At 40.0% G+C, this 27,704-nt stretch overlaps 1 protein-coding gene across 5 annotated transcripts in view; it reads right to left on the bottom strand.

The window, feature by feature from the left end:
• Positions 1-27,704, bottom strand: part of SCFD2 (sec1 family domain containing 2) — a 513,758-nt gene that overhangs the window by 46,559 nt on the left and 439,495 nt on the right. For all 5 annotated transcript variants that reach the window (XR_010126050.1, XR_010126051.1, XM_054484287.2 and 2 more), the window contains one exon: positions 536-681. Coding sequence is in view for 3 of the 5 variants with exons in the window: in XM_054484287.2 (XP_054340262.2) it covers positions 536-681 (146 nt within the window). In the remaining 2 variants the exon portion in view is untranslated. The remainder of the gene's footprint in view (positions 1-535; positions 682-27,704) is intronic.

The raw sequence follows: 27,704 nt of genomic DNA, 5'->3' as shown, positions 1-27,704 counted from the left end.
TCTTCTTACTCAATGGTCAAAAAACATTCTTCTTAGGTCCTCCTGCCCTCCTTTGAAAGCAGTGGAGGAATTTTAAATAACACATATTTTCATCGCAAACTTTTCCCTTGTTGTAACATTATCAGGTGCTTTTCATTATTCTACTCGTTCAAAATGTTTACGGACTGGTTAGATCCAGAAACTTGGGAATCCTCTAAGGCCAGCCCCTCATTTGGTACCTGTAGTCATTGGCTCCCAGAGGAGAGAAGGGACTTGCAGAAGGCTATAGAATCAGTCTGCGACAGACCCATAATTAGAAAGCCGTGGCTGACTCCCAACTCAGTGCTCATCCCACCATATCAAGCCTGGGGCATAAATGAATTGAGAGGCTTTCAGATTCCGTGGGACCCAAAACTCTGAACTAAAAGAGAACTTGGAGATCATCTAGAACAAACCTTTGATTTTAGAGAGGTTAAAAGGGAACCTTTTCTTGTATAGACTCTGAATCCTAGAAGTACAACAGATTAGAAGGTTACTTTAAAACGTATATACTTGCCTGGTGGGTATGATTTCCAGGAACATATACAGACTTAAACTGTTTCAGGAGACTCCGAGCTCCAGCAATATCCCGAAGTGAAGTAAAGAGTTCATCCACAGCAATTTTGGATTTGTGAAATGTCAGGTTAATTGAAGAGTCCCAGTCTGAAAAAATCCAGAGATATTTTCTTGAGTAAGTAAATCTTTAAGTTTTCATCATGACAGCTTGAGCTCAATGTAATGTAGTTGGGAGGTTTTATTTTTTTCTTTATTATTATTATTATTATTGTTATTTTTTACCCTGTTTTCCCCTGGCTGTTTATCAACTAGGCTGTTTCAATCGTCCATGAACAATGAAGCAAATTGAGTATAAATGCCTTTGACAGAAGTGGAACTCAAAACTGCCTGGGATTGCAGCCACTGGCTTCCATCCCTAGACTGCAGACGTTTCACAGAAAGCAAGCCCCTAGGGCCCATAATTCTCGCAACACAACTTTGGGAAAATATGAGGAGACACAAAGGAAAATACGAGAGACTGTTACGATCAAACTCGCTTGCTTGAATCCCACCAATAGTTTCCATAAAGCAGGAGAGCAAGAATGAGAAAGATCACAGTGTTGCTCCAAGGACAGAACTCACTGCAATGGGCATCTGTCTAATGCACTAACAAAGCACGTGGCACATTTCAGAGGGCGGCCATTCAAAGCTGATCAAACACAGGGGGACTTATCAAGAAGACGGTTTTCTGCAACCTTCTGTTTCTTTTTCAAACTTAGAAGAACGTATTCTCTGTTTTGTTAGAAGCTCATTCAGAAGAGACATGATCATGGATAAGTTAAAAAAATAGGAAAATATTAAAAATATGTCTTCTTACCTCTCCCAAATACATCAGCTACATTAACTCATTAATCGTCACATCATCCGTATGTCTTCACCATTTTAAGAATAAGAGGACTGAGGTGCAGGTTAAGTAACACCCCTGAAAGCAGGTGTGTCAAGGATTGCCAAGGCCCTGCCCATACCCACTCGGTCACCCTGGGTGTCCCCTGCGAGAGTGGTAAAGTTTCTGTGTATTCTGACTGCTTCCTACCTCAGTACCTGCATGTCAGGCAGTCAGTCTGTCTGTCTGTGTCTCTCTGCCTCTGCCTCTTCTTGTCTAAGGGCTTTCTCTGATGTAGAAGCATGTTTGGCTTGTGTACGGGGCAGGCTGGGAGTGCTGGGGAGTCAACACTCATAGAAATAATCCCATTTTCTTTTCCCGTGGAGGAGTAATTCTGAGTTGTGGTCTGCACAGCCTTTCTGAGGGGCCCCAGAAGGATGAAGCCCCCACTGCCCACAACATCAACTCACCCATTAATACCCCCATTAGTGGCTTTCCTTCCTCTACCGTCTCACTTCCCTATCTCCTGACTGTGCTTTGGGATATCTTTCCAAATTCAGTATTTGCACCCACATCCTTGTCTCAAGACAGTAGTGATTTGAAGACAGGTCTGGCTTTATTTTTTTAGTAACGGCTTTGTTGAGATATAATTCATATCCTATATGGTTACCCATTTAAAGTACACAATTCAAAGCTTTTAGCATATTCTGAGTTTAACAACCATCATCACCACCACAATTTTAGAACACTGTGTCACCCCAACAAGAAATCCCATACCTGTTAGCAGTCACCCCCGATTTCTGCCCCCTCCAGCCCCTGGCAATCCCTAATGTGCTTTGTCTCTATGGATTTACCTATTCTGGACATTTCATACAAACAGAATGACAGAATATGTAGTCTTTTGTGACTGGCTTCTTTCACTTACCATAATGTTTTCAGGGTTCATCCAAGTTGTAGCATTAGTACTTCATTTCTTATTGCCTACTAATATTTCATTGTATATAGAATATTCACGTATATGGAATGTGGAAATAGCACATTTTATATATCGACTCATCGGTTAATGGACATTTGGGTTGTTTTTGCCTTTTGGTTATGAGTAATGCTGCTAGTTTTACACGTACATGTGTTTGTGTGGACATACATTTTCATTTCTCTTAGGTATATACCTAGGAGTAGAACAGCTGGTCATATGGTAACTTTGTGTTTAACCTTTTGAGGAAGTACTAGGCTGTTTTCCAAACTGATTGCACTATTTTACCTTCCCACCAGCAGTGTAAGAGGGTTTCAATTTCTCTACATCCTAACCAATGCTTATTATTAGTTATCTTCTTAATTATAGCTATCCTAGTAGATGTAAAGTGAGGATACACATGTTGAAGAGAAATAGTTTTTAGGGAGTAGAGGTAGATTCAAACAAGCTTAAACTAAAACGGAATGAATCTAACACACACAGAAGCATCCAAAAGAATCCAGTTGCGTCAGACACAGTGAGGTGGCATGTGAGAAGCTGAGCTTGTACTCTCAGTCACTGCGTGACATTGTATGTAATAACTCTTAAAGGATGGGCAAAAGCCTCTGATTAGTCTTCATCTCCTGGTTTCCAGAAATGTCCAACCCATTGCCATTAAAAAAAAAATCAGGCTGGACATGGTGGCTCACACCTGTAATCCCAGCACTTTGGAAGGCTGGGGCGGGTGGATCACTTGAGGTCAGGAGTTCAAGACCAGTCTGGCCAACATGGTGAAACCCTGTCTCTACAAAAAATACAAAAATTAGCTGGGCATGGTGGCAGGCCGCATATAATCTGAGCTACTTGGGAGGCTGAAGAATGAGAATTGCTTGAGCCTGGGAGGTGGAGGTTGCAGTGAGCTGAGATCGTGCCACAGCACTCCAGCCTGGGTGACACAGCGAGACTGCATCTTAAATAAATAAATAAATAAATAAATAAATAAATATATATATATATATAAATAAATGAAAGTGTGGTCAAGCTTAGTGAGAAAATGCCTCCTCACGTCAGTGGACCCTACACACATGGGATTCATAGACTGCAGGGGATTGGGGGGTAGGGGAAGAATGAAGGGATTCAGGAAGTTCGTGGGAACTTCCTGGAATTCTACGCCAAGCTTTGAGGAAAGAAGAAAATATGTAGTTTTATGGGGAGCATGTCTATAATTCCCTCTTGATTCTAAAAGAGTTCATAACCAAGGCAAGTTTAGAGCTACAGGTACAGAGCATTGATTGATATCACAGAGTGCTTACTGTTGGCATCACACTTCAGTTGAAATGCACTAGCTTGTGCTTTAGGCAATCACCAGCCAGAAGAAACCCTGGGAGGTTATGGCTTCTCACTCAACATGTGGCTTCTTTCCTTCAACCCCTAGGCTCAGCCATTTAAGATGTGAGAAACTGAATCACTTATATCTAGGAGTTGGGTACTATGTACTACTTTTTCAAATTTAAAAAGGCACAAAAACAAGGAGAAAAAAACATTACTAGTTCTAATATCATGCAAAGTCTTTCAGTCTCTCTAAAAGTCAATCCAGCTAAATAGACTAATTTTTTTATTTAAAGTAATTCATTTTCTATAGAACAGAAAGAGTCATCCATTTTCCATATGGTCTCTTGCAATTTTTTGGAATATGAGAAGTATGATATTCATTCATTAGGCTGGGTAGAATAGAATCATCTACTAGATTATACAGTATTTACTTAAAATCCTAGATTATACATGAAAATTGTGGATTATACATTGACATTAATTAATCATAGGCTGTGTAATTGCAGAGATTTAGGTCTACTGTGGAGCAGGTTGTCTGATATAAGTGTTTACAGGTTACTACTGGTAAATTGAACTCAAATGAACCCAACAGAAAAACAAGACTGTTAAAGAAACTGCTGGAAGGAAAATGCAAAGTTCTAAATTCACAAATATAGTCAATCTTGCTGAAAAATAGTCAATTATGTCTATTTTTCAAGCCTACTGTACATGGGCAATTTCTGTCCAAACCATTAACCCTCTCCAATTTGTCATCCTCAAAGTTCTATGATATATATGTTTTAGGGATACTGGGCCAAAGGTGACTCATTTTTATCAGTCTTTGAGCATTTTTCATAATCACATCAATCCTCACCAAAAGAAGGATTTACATTTATTTTCCCAAACCCTATAATGAAAGTTACACACACACACCCCCTTTAGAAATATGGATCAGTCAGGATAAATGACTTATGCAAGATCACATCACTATTCCCAGCAGAGCCAGGGTTCAAATATCCCTGATTGCAGACCTGAACTTCTCCATGTATGCTGCCTCCCTCAATTCCAAATCTCATCTGTGAATGCAGCTCATTCCAAATATATGCTGAATTGATAGATAAGAAGGAATATGGGTACAAAAGCTGTTAAATGGGATGAATTATTTTCTGTGATAATAGTAGTATGTGAGCACCAGTTGCTCACACTATGCTAGAAACTATTCTAAGAAGTTTATATATATTAGCTCATTTAATCTCCACAGACACCTAATGTGCTAGGTACTATTATCATTCTCATTTTGCAGATGGAGAAACTGCGCCACAGAGAAGTAACACAAACTCACTCAATCAGTACATGGTAAAGCTAAGATTCAAACCCTTACAGTCTAACTCCAAAGTAGGTCCTGTTAAACATTACATTCTGCTGTCTTTCATATCTGCTAAGGCCACGTGTATGTGTGTATATATATATATGTGTGCTATATGTGCTATTTTATATATATATATGTGCTATATGTGCTATTTCATATCTGCTAAGGCCATATATATATCAACAAAACACTTAATTCACATTTAAACCAAAGAGATGCTAAAATGGAGGGAGTTGCGAGTACCTTTCTTTTTGGGAAGACCTGGGCCTGTCTCTAGGTTAGATGCTAACAGTGTGGTTTGTAGCTAGACCTTAGATCCTTCTTTTTTTGCCATACGAGGTGTGAGCTATCCCGGGCCTGGTTGCACAGCCTCCTTTGAATCTCTGCTCTGTAAGGTGCTGTATTCAGTTACTTCTAATAAGCCCCTGACAGGCTGTTCCATTAAGCCAGCTTATGAGATAACGGCCTTTTGTAAGGAAACTTCAAGTGTCCAATTCCAGTCAATTCTCATTTAATCCACTTAGTTAAACAGATAATAAACCAGAAGCTGATTGTAACCTTTAGCCAAGCACAGTCTGTGTACTTCAGTTGCCCACTTCTTGATAGGGGAGGCCCTCAATCCCCTAGGGTGCCCTGTGTTCTTCCATAACCGGGGGATGACTCATGCCTCTGTAATTTCTTTCTCTAAAGGGCTTGAGGACCTCCTGGGCAGGGGTCTAGTTACCCCTCAGATCAACAAAATAGGGCTCCTGTGTCAGCACCTACACTTCCTCTATTCCCCCTCACCCTTCTCCACTTACTGAAGCCCCTTTCCTTCAGCAGAGTGAGAGGAATGGTTTCCATGGCTCTGCACACCGCAGGGACCCACAGTGTGGGTCCATTTCCAGCCCCAACATAATTAAAATGGAGAGAAAACAGAACAGCTTAATGATCCTTCTGGGATGGCTGAAATGAAGCTCTACTTCTTACTCCAGTCTACCCAGTTCTCTTCTGTTTGGTTCTCTCAGGAAACAGTCTTGAAGCTTGCTGGTGCTTGGGGCACCTTTTCATAAGAACCTGGTTTCCATAAGTTTGGTTTCATTACTTAGGTATTTAGGAAAATAAAACATCTTTCATCAGAAGGGTACTTCAGTCTGGATTCGAGCTGAAGTAGCCCTTACCTGAGTTCTTCAAAAACACACACACACACACATACACACACACGTGCACGCCTGTACACATATGCATTTATGCAAGTCAAGCAAAAATCATGCACACGTGTGGCTTGATAAGCTGGGAGTAGGAGGGCATAGCTAGAGTAGGATTTGAAATGTCTCCCTATTTACTGATATCATTATCTGCACAGTTCTAAAGGCCCCTCAGGCCCCTCACATCTGTTTGGGAAAAGCCAGGGTCAAAAAATGTACTTTAACCCTGGTCAAGAGGCTATTTTCTCATCTGGTCTAAGACTGGTCTCATTTTTCTACTGGCCTGAGTTTGAGAACCTCAGGCCCACTTTCTAGTTTGCACTCCTGCCTGCCTGCCTGCCTCTCAGCAAGCCCCAACGCAGCAGGGGCCACCTCCATGGGCTCCTGGGGCAGTTAGAGAAAGGGTTGGCTTGGGGGTGTGACACAGCCAGACAGGGAAGAGCACTGGGGGTCACGACCTCCCCCATCCATTCAGCAGTCTGACAACGCCTTTTCTCTCTCTTCAAATGATTGTTTTTAAAATGGAGTCTTTTCTCATGGCTTTCAAGAAATGTTTGGCAAATGAAAACAAAACTAAATGAAGTAAAAATCAAATAAACCTTAGCAAGTAGCATCATATCTGAAATTTTTCAGTGACGCTGACTGTATAAAACCCCTCTTGAGTAGGACAGTCCCAGGAAGTGCATGAGGCAAATAAACAACAATAGAAGCCCTCTTTCCAAATATGCTTGGACTGATGTGTGATTGGAAAAGTCGTTAAAAGACGGGGATCATGGAAAATCAATCTCTCTCTTACAAACATTTCTAAATTATTCTATCCACACCTCCATATGTATAAGTACATATTCATATATGTAATCTTTAAATTAAAATATAAATGTGTTTTCATTCACTAATCCTTTGATGACAGACCAAGGTAATTTTTTTTTTTTTTTTTTTTTAGTATTGTCTGCTGATTAGAGTTCTTTTTTAAAAAACATCATTATTTACCATGTAGGATTTCTGACATGCCATATGCAATTCCATTTAAAGTGGAACCAGAAGTTAAAGACATCTGCAGCACAATCTGAGGACAGAATTCTTCTAGATTTTAAATTGTTTTCTTCAATCTTTTACATTTGCCTTGTTCACACCTAATTCAAAAGCATTTTTATTAATGACCCATTTTTACTGAGTCTTTCAAAAACATCTAATTTGGTTTTCACTGAGACAATTTTCTTTTTGAGTTCATACTTCATTAGTATGTGAGAACATTTAATTAAATCTTGCAACTTAATAACAAGTACAACTGGCACACACAGGTTTGAGAACAAACACAGTTGACTTTCAGAAACACACAACTCAGCTGGGAAGAGCAGGCGTGCACAGGACATGGAAATAGCTTTAGAACTGTGATTGGTCAGGGTTTTGGCGTTAGTCCTATTTTATAAAAGGATTGTGAAGTGTGAGTGATTCTGGTGACTGGGTCAGGTGGAGGCTGGTTTAGAATACATAAATTATATCTATTATATATACACATATTTATTAGATGTATTACTATATTTTACATAAATCAAAACAATATATAAGCACATATTTCTGAGGTTCTATATTTATACTACCCAGGCAGTTGTATCTGTCATCAATTTCATGTTTAATAACCTAATGTGACTTTAAGTTCTAACATACAAAAATTATAAGCTAGGTGCAGTGGCTCATGCCTGTAATCCCAGAACTTTGGGAGACCGAGGTGGGAGGATCACTTGAGGCTAGGAGTTTGAGACCAGCCTGGGCAACATAGCAAGACTCTGTCTCTACAAAAAATTTTTAAAAAATAGCCAGTGTGGTGATGCATACCTGTAATCTCAGCTGCTTGGGAAGCTGAGGTGGGAGGATCACTTCAGCCCAGGAGTTCAAGGCTACAGTGAGCTATGATCACCACTGTCCTCTAGCCTGGGTGACAGAGTAAGATTCTGTCTCAAGAAAATTATAATCTAGGTTGTCAGACATCAGGTTTTATAGGGACAATTTCCCCTTTCATATTAGAGTTCTTGAGCTATGTACCACACAGCAGGGCACCTCAGCAGGTGTGGAGGTAATGATATAAAGATGCCTGGATTAGTGAGGAAGGCCAACTAACAAAATTAGAGCTATAACTATCTAGGTGAGGTCACAAAAGGCCAAAGACAAATAGGCATGCACAAAGGGGGGACTCCTTCTTGAAGTCCTCCCAGAAGTCTCCCTTCTGGCTCCCAGCCTATGCTGATCCCATGACTCTTGGTGCACTGAATCCTGCTTGGTGTCTTGGAGTCTCTTGGCCTATAGTTATTGCTCCTATTGTTATTGCAGTCTGTAGCCTATAGTTATTGCTCAAATGACAAAGGAAGACAGCTGAGAGGAGGCCTGAGGACATGCTCCAGTGGGAGCAGAGACTCTGGACTCTCCTTGCATGCCTAGCACAGTGCTTAGCTCACAGAAGACACTCACTACATAGTTTTTAAATAAGTGAATGGGGAAAATAGAGAGGTTATAGAAAAAAATAGGTAAATCAGACCAAAAAAATGACATAAAGCAGCAGCACTGATTTTCTTGAGCGGCTGATAAACTGTCTCTGCATGAAATTTCAAACAAAGAGCTCCCAGATGGTTTTGAGCAATTGCAGCCCACATGGGTAAGTGGATAAACTTCCAAAAAGGCTACTTGAGAAGACCAACCTCAATTGGCTGATAAATTCTGCTTGTCTATTTAACAAGCAAAACTAAACTATACGTGGTTTAGGTATACACACATATATGACAAAAACTCTGAAGTTTGTGTTTATGATTCTCCTTCTCTGTTTTAAAGAGAAGGATGGGTGAGGAAGGCAGATTCATCTGGAGGTAGGTAAGCAAAGTGCCAGGATAGGGTGGTGGATTCATGGGTGTTTATTATATAAGTATGTTTTATACCACACAGATCATGTAATTTTTATATGTATCAGCTATTATCTTAAAAATATAACAAAACAAAAACCAGTTGCACTACTTTCTAAAGCCTCCAGCAAATTCAGCTTTTTAAAACAGCTGATTAGAGAAAAAATGTCAGCTGAAATCTATTATTATTAGGCAGGTTTGGGATGTGTGATGGACATGGAAAGACTTGTACATTCGGGAGAGAATGTGACATGGTTGCAAGTGGCTGCCCAGCTAGAATTCTGAGGCTTTTTGTGAGAAATCACGTGGTGGGAAGCCTGAAGGAAGGAAAACCATCAGGAATACGCTTCAGAACTTGCACAGTCTTAAAGGCAAGTTTGCCTGGCAGGGTGCAAAGTTGCCAGAGAGGCCCAGAAAGCGGGAATCCTGTTAGGGATGCAGGCACTGGGACAAGCAGCCCTTTGATCCTGAACATCTGTACTACTCCAGGAAGCATTGCTACAAAAAGAATAAAATACCTTGGAATCCAACTTACAAAGGGATGTGCTGGACCTCTTCAGGGAGAACTGCAAACCACTGCTTAAGGAAATAAGAGAGGACACAAACAAATGGAAAAACATTCCATGTTCGTGGATAGAATCAATATTGTAAAAATGGCCATATATTCCAAAGTAATTTACAGATTCACTGCTATTTCCATTAAACTACCATTGACATTCTTCACATAATTAGAAGAAACTACTTTAAAATTCATATGGAAACAAAAAAGAGCCTGTATAGCCAAGACGATCCTAAGCAAAAAGAACAAAGCTGGAGGCATCACACTACCTGACTTCAAACTATACTACAAGACTACAGTAACCGAAACAGCATGGTACTGGTACAAAAACAGACACATAGACCAATGGAACAGAATAGAGATCTCAGAAATAAGACCACACATCTACAACCATCTGATCCAAATTTGACAAACCTGTCAAAAACAAGCAATGGGGAAAGGATTCCCTATTTAATAAATGGTGCTGGGAAAACTGGCTAGCCATATGCAGAAAATTGAAACTGGAACCCTTCCTTATGCCTTATACGAAAATTAACTCAAGATGGATTAAATACTTAAATGTAAAACCTAAAACTAGAAGAAACACTAGGAGAAAATCTAGGCAATACCATTCAGGACATAGGCATTGGCAAAGATTTCATGACAAAAACATCAAAAGCAATTACAACAAAAGCAAAAATTGACAAATGGGAACCATCAAGGAGGTAGAAAAATAGACAATCCTAGATCATCACAAAAACAATGAAATAACCCCAACTATTTCTAAAAATTTTCTCTAAGCTGCCTATGTGAAAAATCTCTCTAAAATGGCTCCCTTCTGACTGCCATAACTATAAAATAACAGTTTATCTTAAGGTTTTATGTGTTAAATAAGGGAAGTGTGGAGGACTATAAAAATATCATGATACTGTATCACAGTAATTAATACAATTTCATATGTTGGTTATTAGGTTGTCTATTAAATCAATCTAAATACACTATAGACAGAGATTCTGAAGTTCAGCATTCAGAGTAACTGAAATACAATGTTTGAGGTTATTTCTTTAAAAAGGTAGGCATCAGATTTTTGATCAGTTACCCTAATGTTCTATTATCGGCTGTCACCATGGGAAAATCAGATCTCTCACAGCGTTTCGACTTTGGGCCCTTTTTCCAGCAATTAAACCTACTGTAAGTGGGGGAAATGCCTGTATACAGCCACTTACGCCAGGCTCAGGTTCACAAATCTTTCCATTCCCAAGGAAGGCAGCACACAGGCTCCTACTAGGAATCACAGCCAAGTTCTCAAACAGGCATATCTCACTAGAAGTGCTTCCTAAAAGGTGGATTGTTTTTATTCCATTGAATTAATTGTATTAAATTACAAACTTGCCATTTTCACTATAATAAGTCCCCTTTCAAAGTGTGTTGACACTTCTGGTGGTTCTGAATAGCTCAAAATGGTTTGCTGGACTCTCAGAGCTGACTTGAGAGACTACCTGGATCTGGCTGTTTTCAAAAGCTGTGGGGCGGTAGAGCCCAGGGAGCTATGCTGCACCTGATAGAAGAACACTATGACATTATTACCACTGCTTTCGTCTTCTGAACTAGGAGAAAACAAGGTACACAAAAGAGTTACCACAACATGCCCATGAGTTAAGCACAGCTGGCAGTTTTCCTGTTAATATTTGCTTACTTCTTGTTTCCCTCCCCCCTCCCCCGGGTGGGGAGTGCAGGGTGCTACAAAAGATGAAGCAGCAACAAAGTTAAGAAAACACAGGACAGATGAAAACTTATGGTGAGGAAATTTTAATCTGCTTACTTTATTTTTCTTTGAATTGGGAAAAGACTGCTGTAATTTGATTTTAGCGGAAATAGTATTCCCCTAGTGTATAGTTTCAGAATGAATGGGCCAGTCCAGCATCTCAGAGAGAGTGACATGGAAGCCCAGATGCATCTTCTGTGGATGGTCCTTTCGAGACCTGATGGAGGCTGATCCCTCCTGCCCTCCAGGAAGCATATCTGATGTGCCACTTCCTGCAACAAGTCCCGTACCTTCTTACCCTCCACGCTGTCTCCCCCTATATTTCATCACGAAGATGTGTGGCTGTATGTGTGGGAGGGGGATTCTACCTGATGCAGCTGCAGCAGAGGCCCCAGGGCTCCCCCAAGAAGACCACCTGGAAGGCTTCCTGGAGGTGCAGGCCAAGAAGGAAGCTGTGAAGGATGACATCAGGTACACTATTTCTGCTCTTTTCTGAATCTTCGCCCAAGACCAGTCTGGTTGCTGGTTTAAAAAATAGTACCAAAGGCCCACCTCACATGGTGATTTGTTTAAAGAGATAATGTTATACTTTATTTTAGAAATGCCAATAAAATTGGAGTAGAGTGTGGGAGTCATATGGTGACACTTCTGGCTGTGATGTGTCCCTGGAAAACGCTTTTCTTATTGGGTTACAAAGAATACTTCATTCAGAGTTTAACTTGTCTGCTAATTACACAAACTTCTGTCACAGCTAATTGTCCATTTGTAGAAAAGGATGGAATCAGAAGACCAAGTCATGGCATACTTAAAAGCCTTTCAAGTTACTGTCTGCCTTCCCCACCTCTTGTTTTCACTGTCATTTGGAAGAGTTCTTTAAAAATCTTTATTTTCCATTAAGTTTTTTGAGGTCCAGCCTCACTGACCATGTTACAGGATTCTGTAAGTATCGGGGGAATAGTAGTGTCTTTTTTTTTCATATTTTTGGGGAAGGCAAGGTGGTTAATAATATGGGATTATTTTCTGATCTATTTGAGAAAGAGGCAAGAATAAAAGAAGCTTAGTGGCCTAAAGTTCCTTTCATCCCTTTGTTTCTTAGAAGAAGAGAAGGGCAATTTGAGTTTATTTTTCTTCCAGTAGCAGACAGATCAAATGAGGCCCCCACTTTCTCCCCTCTCCCAACACACACACAAATCACTCTCTGCCCCAATCTAAGGTTCCACTGCACCTGTTGTTGTAAATCTCCATTGAACCGAGCCAGCATCACTATGCCTGAAATTTAAGCTCCCACTAAATGAGGCCCCTTATCTATCACTTTTCTCTATTTTCTTTTGGAGGCAGCATGAATTAGTGTGTAGGTTAGGCATGCTTGATTCAGAGTTGGGACACAGTCCAGAGAGGGTTGCCAGTGGGCCGTGGTGAGGAGGAGAAGGGTAGAAATATTCCCCTTCTTCTCATCCCTTTCTGAGGCAAGGCTGGGCCTTGAAGGTGGATTCCAGAAACAAATGCAGAAAAATCAGGGAAGTTTACAGAAAGATGTCTCCCTCTTGAAACTCACTTAGGCTCAAAGCACATTCAAGTAGCATTGTAAGCAGGGTTAGGATCTGGAAGAAGCAGGACAGAAAGCAGCAGCTCTCTCTGTTTCCCTGACCCAGAGGACAGGGCTAGACTTCCTGCTGGGTACAGAGGCTGCTGTCTGCAGCCTTCCAGGTGCTCCTTACCCGGCCTGACCCCAGTCCAGACTTAGGCCCCCATGGAGATGCCCACTCATTTCCTTCAGCCTCTGGCAGAGATAACTAAGATGAATCACATTGTCTACAGGGAGATTTAAACTCTTAACAAAACTGAGTTATCACAAAGATTTAGGGCTTCTAGGCTTTCACTTGTTTCTGTGCAGGGACAATTTCAAGCCCACAGCTGTTTTCATAGTTACTATGTCCACCATGTCCATGTAGGATGGGTTTGAGAGAGTGGGGCTTGGGCTCAGAGTGCAGCTCTTTCCTTCTGCAGGATGGGGATGGGGAGAGTTAAAGACTGGTGAACTACAGCTGGCTCCATGATCTGAAGGCAGAATATGCACTGAACAGCTGAGGAGGTCTTAGCTTCTCATTTCCCAGAAAGAGCAAGGGATTTGAGAATTAGTTTAGAAATAAAAACTCTAAAGTAGTTAGAATTTCTTTTGGGCCCTGCTCTGACTTGAATGTGTCCCCCAAAAGTTCATGTGTTAGAAACTTAATCTCCAGTGCAACAATATTGGGAGGTGGGGCCTCATGGGTCATGAGGGAGGAGCCCTCGGAGTGGGTTAATTATCATGGGAATAGGCTGTCATAAAGCAAGTCTGAAGCTAAGTGCCTCTGTCTTGTGTGCTTGCTTTCTCCTGCCGTGGGATGGTCTTGCCAGATGTTGGTGACATGCCTTTGGAATTTCCAGTCTCCAGAACCATAAATGGAATTTCCAGTCTTCAGAACCATACACTTCTATTGTTTATAATTTACCTAGTCTGTGATATTCTGCTATAGCAACACAAAGTGGACTAAGACCGAAAAAAATGAAAGAAAAAATCATCAACCTAGATGGGCCAAGTTGGTAACACTTAAGTTCTCGTTTCCCACACTAGCATACAACCACCTACATTACTGCATCAAATGCTTGCCTCTCTCCCAGTGGGAAAAAAAATGTGCAAATTGTTCAGGACCAGCCTTAATGAACAGCCATGTCTTGCCCCCCAAGTTGCCACAATGGCTTCACTGTGAGCTCATAAAATGAGACAGGTCTCAGGCCTGCAACCGGTTTGGCATCTCATGTAGGGTCAAGCATCCAGGAGGTGGTCAATAAATGTAACATGTGGCTAGATTCAAAACACATAATTATTCTGGAAAAAATTTTTATGGAAATTGTTGGCTGTGGCTTCAGGGCTCTACATTTCCAGAGGCAGGCTGTGGCTGTCTGGTTTGTTTGTTGTGAAAAGCCTTGGGGCCCAATTCAGGCAGGAAGCCTCTAGGAATTGCAGCTCCTAGAAATGCACCTCCAGGGGCTCCTGCAAAGCTTCACATAGTCATAGTCAGCATGTACTGAGCTCTTACTGGGTTTTGAGCACATCTCCTGTATTATCTGATTGCACTTTGCAAAATTTATGTTAAAAAAGGTTGGAGAAATGCACAAGGATATAAGTTCCAAGGAAGTTCATGGCAATATTATTTATAATAGTGAAAAACTGGAATTAAATATCCATTAATAGGAGGATACAAATCAATGTGTTTGATTTATTGATAAAAGAAGATGACCACGCTAGATTAAGTGACAAGAGTTGGTTGCTGAAGAGTATGAATGGACATTATTGTCCCATAGAACTTTCTGCAGTGATGAAAATAGTCTATACCTGTGTGGTCCTATACAGTAGCCGCTAGCTACTTATGGTCATTGAGCACTTGAAATGTGGCCAGTGTGACAGGGGATCTCATTTTTAAATTGTATTTAACTTTACTAAATCTAAATAGCCACATGTGGCTAGTGGTTACTGTATTGCATTGCACAGCAGTAGAATGTAAGTCCAGTGGGAACAAAGATCTTTAATTACAATGAATTGGAACTTCCCAAAACAGTGCTTGTGCTTGGCATATGGAAGGAGCTCAATAAATAGTTGCTGAATGAAACAACTGCCTGTTAAGTGTTGTTGTGTCAGGAATTATGGGAGATTTCTATTTTCCACTTTATATGCTTCTGTTTTGATTTTTAAATAAGCATATAATTTAAGTGTTTAATTAACAACAACAACAACAACAAAATTCTGTGTGGAGGCTGAAGCAATTCCACCTTGAAAGCTAATCTACCATGTTGGCTGCTGATCAACTCCTGTTCCAGGAAGACCTCTAAGATTTCCAGTTTATCGATTGTTCCTTGTGTAAGAGCACATACTCACTGTAAATCCTGCCCTTAGGTCAAACATCCTTGATGTTGTTATACATTGATTGTTCTACATATCTTCTGAACCAGCCCTCCTCTATGGTATGTAAACCCTGGGTTTGGGAGTTAATGGCATGGGGATCCACCATTGTGTTTCACCGCTGTCTGATACACAGACATGGCTTCTGTTAAACATTTAAAGTCTCTATTAAATGTTTCTTTCTAAGAAATTGGATATGTCAGCCTCTTTCTTTGGCATCTCAGCTTCCTCAGACTTTGGGGTAGGTTTGCATAGACCTGCCCAATGCAAAATAAATTGCACTTCTGAGAAGCAACACATATCTATCTCATTCTTTTCTTTTTCTTTTCTTTTTTTTTTTTTTTTGAGACAGAGTTTTGCTCTTGTTGCCCAGGCTGGAGTGCAATGGCATGATCTCGGCTCACCACAACCTCCGCCTCCTGGGTTCAAGCGATTCTCCTGCCTCAGCCTCCTGGGTAGCTGGGATTACAGGCATGCACCACCACACCCAGCTAATTTTGTATTTTTAGTAGAGACAGGGTTTCTCCATGCTGTTCAGGCTGGTCTCAAACTCCTGACCTCAGATGATCTGCCTGCCTCATCCTCCCAAAGTGCTGGGATTACAGGTGTGAGCCACCGCACCCAGACTTCCTTTCCTTTTTCATGGCTGTCTAAATGACTGCTCACTTTGGCTGGTGGGGAGGAAGGCCAACTCCTGGGTAGTGATGTAATTTATTGCTGGGTACCCGGATTAACTTTCCCTAAATAAACATTACTGGGTGACACAGCTCCACCTGCTTAAACTCATCCTCCTGTCCTTGATGCCTGGAAAAAACCATAGCCTCCATTTCATTTTTCATCAGTCAATGCAGTCTTCATCAGGATTTCCATATGTTTGAACAAGGTTAACAGCAGAGGGGAAAAAACCTGATATATTGTCTCTGCCATTGAAATATGGGGTCAGGTACATATATTTTTTTTTTTTTGTAATTTACAAGGTCAGCCACAGTACTGATTTATAGCCTTTCTAAGTCAATGAGTGTCTTAGTAATAAGACTCTAAAATACCTCTTCACTTCTCCTGACCACCCATCAAGTCTGTCTGTCAACTCAGTTTTCAGTTGTCTCCTCAAGCCTTGGTGAACACCAGTTAGACTTCCAATGTCAGGCTGGCCCCTCTAGCTCTGACTTATCTGCTCTTCTCCTTCAAAGCCTGACTCTAGAAGCCAACTCCAGAGCACTCACCTCTCTACTCCTCTGCCTCCTTCAGCTCATAGACGTTGTATCTGCTAGATCCATGTTTCCCAAACTTCAATCACTCATTTATCACCTTCGCTTCTGCGACTTCTTTGCACTGTCTACTCCATTATTTACTCAGTCTTCTCCTGTAAGTTGACTTTAAATCAACTCATGTATTTATTAGCTGTAAGCTGATCTTCCTTTCTTTCAATAAATATTTATTGAGTGCTGACTACCGCTAGGCACTGAAGGTATAGTGTCCGTGCTCATGGAGTCTACACTTCAGTGGTGAGAAAGAGACATATACATGTAAATAAATCATGTGATATGAGAGGTAAGTGCTTAGAAGAAAAATGGAGGTAGGGGATATTTTACATGTGGCCAAAAAGGGCCTCTTGGAGGAGTTTGCATTTTAGCAGACACTTTTTGAAGTGAGTAGGCAAACACTACAGATACCTGGGGAAAAACTTTCTGGGCAGAAGGGAAGCAAGTGCAAAGGCCGTGAGGCAGGAATGTGTTTAAGTTCTAGAAGAGAAAGGGGGCCAAGTGGCTGGCTGAGGGGTAGGGAATGCAGAACAAGTGAGAGAGGCAGGGAGGGCCAGATCACTTGGGGGCAGGTACAGAATCACAGATGAAGGAGCAAGAGAGACAAGAGCATGCACATGGATGAAGGCTGGAAAGGAAGGCACATTCACAAGCCTGAACTCCTTCTTAGGCTGATAAGTGGACTTATGTGGGGGCACCAGGAGAGAAGCAGACCATCTACAAGGGGCTCCTGTAGAGAGCATACAAGCTCTGCACTTCACATGGCCATTTTCAATGTCTCCTCCATCCCTTCCCGACTGTAAGAACATGATGAAATTCAGTGGGACAGAAAGCCACATTATGAAACACAATAATCATCCAAATTGCTATAGGAGGAAGCTATAGCATGGCTTCATTGTCACCAGCCTCTGTTGTGAGAGGCTCAATATTGTAATGCCAGAGTCACCAACTGAGGGTGTGAAGAGTGGGGAGGAGAGTGCCAATCTCAGAAGCTCGACATGGCACCTCTGCCGGATTTGATTGAAAGTGAGCTCACAAGTGAAGGAGAAAATGAAAATCCTTGGCCAGTGAGGTTACTTACTGGTTCATTCTGGATCCTGAAAATTCAAGGTTGGTCAAGGTAGCTTTAAGAAAAGGAAATTTTCTTATTATTCCAATAGAGGAATCAAGAATTAAGCCAATGTTTAAATTTCACAAAGGTAGTGCTCATACATTGATTCATACATTGACTCAACAAATATTTACTAAGTGCCTGCCATTTGACACTGTCCTAAACATAGGTTAGAACAGCAAACAAAACATAAAAACTTCTGCCTACATCACACTTCCTCTGCATTTCTCCACTGTGCCTAAAAATGATGAAAATAGTTAACATTTATTGAGCACTTACTATGTGCCAAGTACTGTTTTAAGTACTTTATATGTATTAATTCATTTACTCCTCAGAGCTGTTCTATGAAGTAGGTACTAGCATTATCCGCATTTCACAGATAGATAGAAAAATAAGACAGAGAGGTTGAGTAACTTGCCTAAGGCCACGCAGCCAGTCAATGGCAGAACCATTATTTGAACCCAGGTAGTCTAAGCCCAGAGCCCAGACTCCTAAATGTTATGTTTTTACTATTGCAGGAAATCAATAAACACTGAAATGACTATGATAAAAAGTATAGTACAAACACAGTAAAATAGTCCAAATTTAAATAAATGGCTAGGAGAAAGATCAGTTTAAATTGTGACAAACCTGTGAGTTACTTAGAAACTGCACTTTTATTACCTGTAGATACATACTGATACTAGGGCGAATCTGTAATATACTAACAAGCAGAGGTCTCTACTGCTTGTTGTGATGAACACTTAAAATTAGATTCCAACTCAAGAGCCCTATAGCTAATAACTAACACTTAATGTCCTTAAAATAATTTTTTATTCTCTTAAGCAGGCCAAGCAGTTGCCATTGTAATTTTATTGATTTTACTCTTTTGTTCAACAATCTTCACTCTCAATCTAGATCAAAGTAACCTAAATGAATAAGGTTTCATTGTGTTTCAAAGTCAACTCATCTTAAATATTGCTGGACTCGTCATTGGTGTTCAACAATATCCCAGTTCTCCTCTTCTGTGTGTGGTAGGATTTTACTCTTCTCTGAATGAGGCAGGGATTGGGCAGTAAAACATGAGTGGCAGGGACATGTGCCACTTCTGAGCTGAAGCCTTTAAAAGCCAGTGTCTAATTTACCCCTCCCCCTTTTACCTGCCTCAGTGATCATGGAAGCCAGGGGACTTCTGGATGTCTGGCAGAACCCTCATAGATCTGAGGTGGACCCATAGCACAGTGAAGAAACCAGCCATTGTTTTAAACTACTGAGATTGTGGGGTTATTTGTTATTAGTACAACCTAATGGATACAAACGCCAACCCTCCACATTCTAGGTAAAAAAGAAAATGAATAAAGAATCTATGCAGCCAATTAGAAAGAAAATAGAAACAAACATTAATTGGCCATTATGATATTTTAGATATTTACATGTTATCACACCTAATCTTTTTGGTATTGGCAATACTGAGAAGTGGGTATTATTTCCATTTTATTTCTATGGAAACTGATGTTCGGAATTGCTAGTAAGTGACAGAGATGAGTTTCCAATCCAGGCTTGTCTGAATCTTGTGATTACGCTATGTTGTCTATAAAAAGCATATGCAACTAGATTACTCTAAGGGCCAAACATAGGAACACTAGGAGGGAAAGGCATTCAGTCACTGAGTCATTCTCCAAAAGGGATAAGATGCTTACTATGTGTCAGGCATTGTGCTAAGAATCTCAGAGTGAACAAGACAGTTCTGTTGATGAGCTGACAATCTAGTGTGGGCAACAGACAAGTAAAGTGGCAATTTCATTATGGTGTAATAAGAGCTATTTGACTAGGGTAAGGATGGGTTTGGACTTAAGAGTACACTCAAAGGAGTGGAAGAAAGAAAAAATGAAAAAAAAAAAAAAAGCAGAGAAAGGAAAGCTAGGAAATAAATGAGGAATAATGGCCAAATAAAGAAGCACCATCAACGTCATGATCTCTTCCTGTCCAGATTTGCACACATTTGGTAAGAATATGCCATATGTTTCACCCTGGCACACATAACTCTGGTAGCATGCTGCCACTGGCTGGTGACATCAAAGTCACCTGTGAAAACCAAGAGAAGCTCTGCTCTGCTGTTAACAGCAGTCCCCAGCCCAGCTAGCTTAGGAATTCAAACCCAAGCAGGGAGCCTGCATTCCCTCTAGGGCAGCTGGCACCCCCAACTCAGGAGGACAGAAGGGCAATTTGCTTGCTAGTCTTCCCTGCTGGCCTATGTCTCTTGGTCAAATTTATCAGAACCTTACTATGCCTGACCTGCGAGCTACTCAATAAATGTTGATTGGTTGCCTGATTGAATGAACAGCTGTTGGGGTGGAAAGGTGCCTAAGGAACCTCAGGTGCTGTAAAGCATCAAGAGGCCTGAGCCCCTTTAAAACCCAGCCAAGGACCCCAGAATGGCTGGGGCTTGTTCCGACTACACTCAGCATGTATTAATAGATCTGCATTCTCAGTTTCACAGGGAGATCCCTCCCACATGGAAATTAAGAAATAAATGGCTCTCCTGAGTGGAAATGTCAGAGTACGGGCTGCTAGGTCACAACGTAGGACCATGAGATCTAGAGAGACAAGTAAGTCCCACATTAGAAATTAAAGGCACAGTCCGTATCTGGGCAGTTTCACAATCTAACTATAGAAGGGTTAATGCATAAGGTAGATTAGAAGATGACCTGGGAGGACTCTTGTAATCTAAGGATTCCAATTGCAGCTAGAAAGAGGAATGTAGCTGAAATGACAGGAAACATGAATCACTGCTCATAAGTTCAGATTTCAGAAGGGCACCCCTGTGTCCCTTTTAAACTGATTTTTCTGAGGGCTCAGCCAGGGAACAATCTGTTTTGTGGTAATGGGCAAAGGGACTTCTTGTTGTAGGACTAAGCACTTATAGGAGAAGACACAAACTGATAGAAAGGGTGGAAGGAACGAGCATTTTAAGGTAGAAAGAGTACACACCACCCTGTGGGAGTAGGAATGAGCATGTTCTTTAGGAGAGGACTGGTTAAGACCCTTGGGCACGCTCTTTCCACTGTTAGAAATGCCCTTCTGATTCTGTGCCTGGTAAACTCTCCTTCTCTCTGATATACCAGCTCAGATGTCCCCTTTCCCATGACACCTCCCTTGATTCCCCCTGGCCCTAGATAGCAGTTTTATAGCCTAAGTTCTGAGACCCTCTATCCAAGCCATAAAAAACTATGCTAAATCCTGACATTTTTTGTTTCCCGCAGAAGAGAAGGTAGCCTCACACCCCTTTTCAACACAGTTCCAGAAAGATCTTTTCAGCTGACAAAATTAATTAAGCACATATTAATTGAATACCTACTATGCAGCATGCAGTTTCTAGGGGATGTAATGGTGAACAAGACAACATACATACCTGTTTCATGGCTCTTACATTCTAGCTGAGGAGACAGATAATGAACAAATAGATATGTAAGTAAATGTTAGAACGTAATAAGTACTAAAAATATAAACAAAGCAGTGCATGGCAGAGAGGGTGAATAGCTTTTCTGACATTTATTTCTGCTTCTTTTGGTGGGTCTTTCTATATAACAGAGGCTGGAAAACTAAACACTCAACTTCTTGGACTCCTTGCCCAGAAGCTGAGATGCTCCCTTGGTAGCCTTAAGAAGATCCCAGAAATACAATGTTGAATTATCACCCCACTGTGTTAAACCTGTCTTCATCATTGGACAGGGAGTATTGGGAAGCCAGACACTCACTCCGGTTCACTTATCTGGCACACAGAAGGCACATGCCAAATGCTTGTTGAGTGAATGGCTCCATCTGAAACAGACTGCGTAGCTTAAACAGAGGGCCTGCCCTGATAGGGATGAGGGAAATTTACAAAGTTAGGATGTGGGCACAAGTTACCCACTGCACAGTGCATGCTAAAAGGCCATGTGAATACTACAGGTTGAGTATCCTTTATCCAAAATGCTTAGGACCAGAAGTGTTTCAGATTCAAGATGTTTTGATTTGGGTTTTGGAATGTTTGCATGATACTTAATCTGAAACTCTGAAATCTGAAATGCTCCAATGAGCATTTCCTTTGAGTATCATGCCAGAGCTCAAAATGTTTCAGATTTTGGAGCATATTCAATTTAGGCTTGGGATGTTCAACCTGTGAATACTAATTAAAGAGAAGCTACTGCTGATTCTTTCTCAGGGCCAAGAGTTTGATGAAAATAGTATATGAGAGGAAAGATTTTTCTAGTGTCTATGTGTGGTAGGACTGGAGTATACAGAAAGTGGAGGAAAAGAACTAAAATCTTGACTCTAGATGGTAGAAAGTTGGTTGCCAAAGAAAAAGGAAAAGAGCGGGCAGAAGCTACAGAATATTTGGCAAAAGATTAGCTTTTTAGTTTTTAGCCAAGGGACAAGGGGGAGAGTGGGTTGTGGGACATAATGGAGAAGTTGGAAAGCGTGTGCTAGTTTGAAAGAAGTTGAGAGTTCTGATTCCAGCACCAATGTCATGCTAGAGGAACTGGGAGCTGATCTGGACAGATGTGACTATCTTAGCTGGAAGTGCTAACTTAGGAGAGGTAAAATCATGTGGCTGTTAGGACCAAGGGCCAGGGAGCCAGGGAGACTGTTATGAGTTCTGTTCTGCCATTCATTAGTTGTGGGGGCCTGAGCAAGTTACCTGACTTCTCTGGGCTTCATAAATTCAATATGGGTGATAAAAGTACCTCCTTCATAGGGTTGTTGGGGGAATAAATGAGTTACTATATGGAAAGCCCTTGAAACAGTGCCTGACACTGAGAGAAAGGCAACTTTGTTAAAGTTATCTTTAGGTAGCACTCTCAATGAATGACATCTCAGGAGGGGAAGTACAGAAGGGAGAGGGACTAAGGTCCAGGGAGAAAGTATTTCACTCTACTTAATATAACTCAAAACAAATGGGCTAGTAGTGGCTTGGCCTTGGAAATATTCTGAGCATTTTGATATGAGAATATTCCTCATCAAAATGGGATTTGCCTATACAGGAAAGCTTATAGATAGCTAAGGATATGACCTATATAAATCTGCCATGGAAAGTAAAAGCAAAAAAAAAAAAAAAAAGTCATTAAGCACAAGGGAATTTGGTACTATCTGAATTTGACTTTACCTTGATACTACTAAATAACATCTTCTAAAATGGTAAAAAATAATTTAAACAAAACAAAGGTATGGGAGTAGCCCAGTGATTCAAGATGGTATGCCTGACACAAGAAGGCCAGCTGCAGCCCCCAGCTTCTCTGGCACTAGTGTCAAGAGTATGCCTTACGGAATGTGCTGAATTCCAAACATCCCATATTAAAGAAACTGTCAGTAACTCATGCCTTAAACAAAACAAAACAAAACAAGACAAAACAAAAACACTGTTAAAGATAGGCATTAAGCTTATGCTAGGTATACGTTTTAGTTTGCTCTGTGCTGCTATAACAGAATATTTCAGACTGGGTAATTAATTAAGAACATAAATTTACTTCCTCACAGTAAATTTATGGATGTTGAAAAGTCAAAGTGCCAGGTGACGGCCTTCTTGCTGCATCTTCACAGGGCGGAACCAGGTGTAGCTTCTCTTTAATTGATACATAGTATTAATCTGGCCTTCAAGCACTCACCATGCAGTGAGTAACTTGTGCCCATATCCTAATTTTGTGAATTTCCCTTATCCCTAACAGGAAGGGCAAGAGAAAACCAATCCCCTCCACAGAGCCCCTTTATAAGGGCACTTAATCCTCATTCATAGGGGAGAAGCTTTGTTGGTCTAATCACATCTTAAAGACCCCACCCCTTAATACTATCTTATTGGCAACACTTGAATTTTGGAGGGGACACATTCAAACCAAACCCTAGCATATTAGGCTGACATGAAGAGAGACCCTGAGCTCACCATGCAATGGCTCTGTATGATCCATCTTGGCTTCCTTGTTCTTCTCCCAACCCTTCAATGTGTCTAAAATAGAACCATGTGGGAGGGCTGAATTCAGGCACATGGTATACCTTTATTTTTAGCCCATTGAAAACATTTGTTTACCAAACAATCACATGAAATGGAAGCCTAACTACAAGAGCTCCAGGATGTCAAAATGTTAAAAGTACAAACAATTATTTAGCAGATAAAGCCTTAGAAACTGACAAGGATAATGAGCACTAAAAATATTCTTAATGGGCCTTATTGAATGATAGATAACACTTGTAATTTTAAACACATTCTGTCTCTTTTAGTTGTATCTGGATTAATATAATTATATCATATGACCTCTCAATATTTATTTTATGTCATTGTGGACTAAGACTGAGAATTCTCTTGTTTCTTTATTCATACAAATTATGTATATTACTGCTTATCTCATTTGTCAAAAGATTTCCATACTGCAACAATGTTATTGAGTTCTATACCAAAAGGTCTGTGGTTGTGGGAGAAGACATTGAAATCATATTGCTTTCATAACAATCATGTCTTAGAAATGTTAAGTTCCTTCTTATGCCCAAATATCTGGGACTTAAGAACCATGACAAGTAGGGTTAAGCACTAAAGGAAGAGACCATAAGACAGAAAAAGATGATAGCTGACTATATTATTCAGTTCTTTAGAGCCCATGCCAGAGAACTATGCAACACTGTAAAGAGATAGATGTCATGACTCTTTTATTTAAAAGACTGAATTACCTATGTCTGTTGTTCTAATGACAAATTTATCATCTAAATTTTGCTCTCAAGGACAAAACTCCCTGGTCTCTATTTTCACATGTTTAACATCATAGATACTCTATTTCAACTTTCGAATTTAGTTTTAAATATATTTCACTAAAGTGCCTGGGCACTGTTGCCTAATGCTTGATCAGAGACATCCCTCTGAGGAGAGCTATAGGTAGGTGAAGTAACCTCCAGGTTAACTGGTGGAAGGAGAAGGTGGCCTCCTTCTGAAGTCCCCTCCCTGGAGTCATTCAATGTCTTTGAGCTACTCAGAGATAATCGAATCTTCCGTGTCCACCTAGCTGCAGATATTTCTTGACCAACTCCTGTATCAATGAGTAATGACTAAATTAATAATATGGAGTAATATGCAGTCACTAAAAAAGGTCTATAGAGTTATCTGAAAATAACTAACACATATTAAGTGGAAGAAGCAAGCTGTGGAACAATATGCAGAATATTATGTCATAATGCTTTAAAAAGCTCTATATACTTCTAAGCATTTCTTTGCAGATAAATTTTTATGTGAATACTTACAAAACAATGTAGAAGACTACATCAAAACTGATGAAAGGGGTTACATACAGAAAGGGGTGAAATTAGAAAAAGAGATCTCAAGAGGGACTTGTGCTTTTATCTCTATTGTTTAAATTTCATTCGAGATCACATTCGTACGCTATAAGCATTATGAATCTTATTTAATTATACATTTAAATTATTTTTCTTTAGAGAACTAGAGGCACAGCCCAGAAAATCTGGTTGGAATGCCTTGTTTTTATATCCCCAGCCCACACTTAAGATTTTCTCTCCCCAAATCCTCTCCCCCTCAACACATATATTTTAACTTAGTCTGGTAAAATAATTCCATATCCTTGTCATGGCAATGATTATGAGGATGTTAACACTGACCTTTTTACAGATGTTTCTTTTTACATCAATACTTAGTGTTCATCCATGGGAAAATGAGTTGTACTTCCGCTAATGTCAAGGGCAAGACTCAAATTCAAAAAACATCACCACTACCAATAAACAAAACCAAAGGGAAAGGATTCCTTATCAGCAGACAGTTACAGCTCCCACTAGGACACTGCCTTCTCAGAGGCTTCAGTTATCAGATATTCCTGGACATAGTTTCCAAGCCATGAAAAATAACGTAAGTTTCAAATGGGATGATTATTTTACTGACTTTAAATTTAATTCTCTTTTTCTTTCTCTAACTTTTCAGTTATAGAAAGACTCATGAGAATTTTAACATTCCTTTCTCTTTTTTCATGAAGGATAATGAGTTTGGGATTTATACGTTGAACATTTTGGGGGGTTATATTCTTTCCTTTTCCCTAAATTAACTGATTTTAAAAAGCAAATGCTGCATCCTTTTAAAATAATCTTCTAACTTTTTTAGTTTTAGGAGAAAATAAAACCACATGCATTTGGAATAAGTTACTATCATGGAAAAATGAAATAGGTTATTTGCAAAAAATTGAGACAATAAGAATCTTGCTTCAAAAGCACAGAAAATTATCACAGGTGGCTAATGAATCTCTTGGCATGGTACCAGGGATCTGCATTTTTAATACCACAGTTAGTTCTGATGGTTTGCCAGCTATGTTTTCCTTCTTGGTATAAAATGCATTTTCTAAAGCTGTGATTATCAGCCGTGAACATCATAGGTTTATCTCAGAATGCCAAAAAGATCCTTAAGATCTCATAGGAAAAGATTCTAAAATTTTCCATTTAAAAAATAAATATATTCCATTGAGTACTTTCAGAAGGATAGGAAATGGCATGTTTCAAAATTACCAAAGTATTCTTACTCTAAAAAGGTTAGGAATATTTGCCCTTTACTTCTAAAAAAAAAAGTTTGATGAAAATACCTAAAATTCAGAGTTCCTTCTTAAGCAAAGAGAAAGGAGTATCAGAGTTCTCAAGAATTTTTCTATAATTAGGAATAAAAATGACTTACCATCATAACAACTAAGATTAGGGTCATAAACAATCACTATGTTTTTATCTCCTTAACCAAAAATATTAATTATGTTTCTGTAGTTTACCATAATAAAGCCACTTATTTTAATTTCTAGAAAATCTTAAGAGTTAAAAGAAATAGGCTCTCATCTTTTAAAAATCCTCATTTACCAGGATTGGAACCTCCTAGAACAAAGGATTAGCATTATTACTATTCAGGACTCAGGGATTGTTTTTCTTTGAGTCTTAGGTACTTATGGTTGGAAAGCTGGGAGGATCAGAAAAGTAGACATCAGAAGAAAAGGGTAATAATCTTTGGAATGAAATTGGTTGGGCATGTCAACCTCAGCAGGCTCGAAGGCACTGTCCTATTCTATTTTTGCATCTCTGTCCTGCTGACAGTTTCCAGCCCATGCAGGCTGCTCACTGTGCCCTGGTGCATGTGAGCGCTTTCATTCAGGCCATCTCAGGGACTCAGCTGTCAGAGCTGAGTTGGCTCCTGCACTGTTCTTACAGGCTTTCTTCTCCCTAATTACATATATTTGATCACTCAGCTAGAAAAAAGTCTTGGCAAACTGCACTACAATAATCATTTCTCCCTTCAGCTCACCATCAAGAAAAATATCTGCCATGATGAACTCAAGATTCATTGAAGGATGGCCATTCGGAAAGAGCTTTCCATTCACGGGGAAACTGACAGACAGAAGCCAGAAGTTATTTCATTATTTAGAGCAAGCTCCGGCCTTCATAGGCTTATGGCAGGTGAAACTCAGGTTCCATCAGGCATTAGTATTGTAAAACTACCAATTCTTTACAAATTAATCTAGCAATTCAGTACAATTTCAATGAAAATCACAAAGTGAAGTGTTTATGTATAATTTTACAAATTGATTCTAAGACACCTATGCGAGAGCATATGGTTAAGAATAACCATGAAAAATTTGAAGAAGAACAGCTTCATTATACATATATAGTAATTAAGACAGGGTGGTATTGGCACAGGGATAGACACATTTAGATGAATGAAACAAAGCAGAGGGCCCACAAACAGTTCCACGCACATATGGAAACTTGATATACTACCAAGATGGCACTGAAATTCAGTAGGGGCAAGGATGAACTACTTAGCAAATGGTGTTTGCAAAAAACCAATATAAAATTTCATCCCTAGATTACAAATTTCATGGAAAAAAATACAGGTGTATTGAATACCTAAATGTAAAAAGGCCAAAACTTTAAAATTAAAAAAAAAAAAATTGAAAGATACCATGAACAGAGTGAAAAGCTAAGCCTTAAGCTAGTATAAGGTATTTGT

This window comes from Pongo pygmaeus, chromosome 3 (genome assembly GCF_028885625.2).
Source record: "Pongo pygmaeus isolate AG05252 chromosome 3, NHGRI_mPonPyg2-v2.0_pri, whole genome shotgun sequence".
Taxonomy (NCBI): domain Eukaryota; kingdom Metazoa; phylum Chordata; class Mammalia; order Primates; family Hominidae; genus Pongo; species Pongo pygmaeus.
The sequence above is the reverse complement of the archived record's forward strand: the minus strand, read 5'-3'. Positions and strand labels throughout refer to the sequence as shown.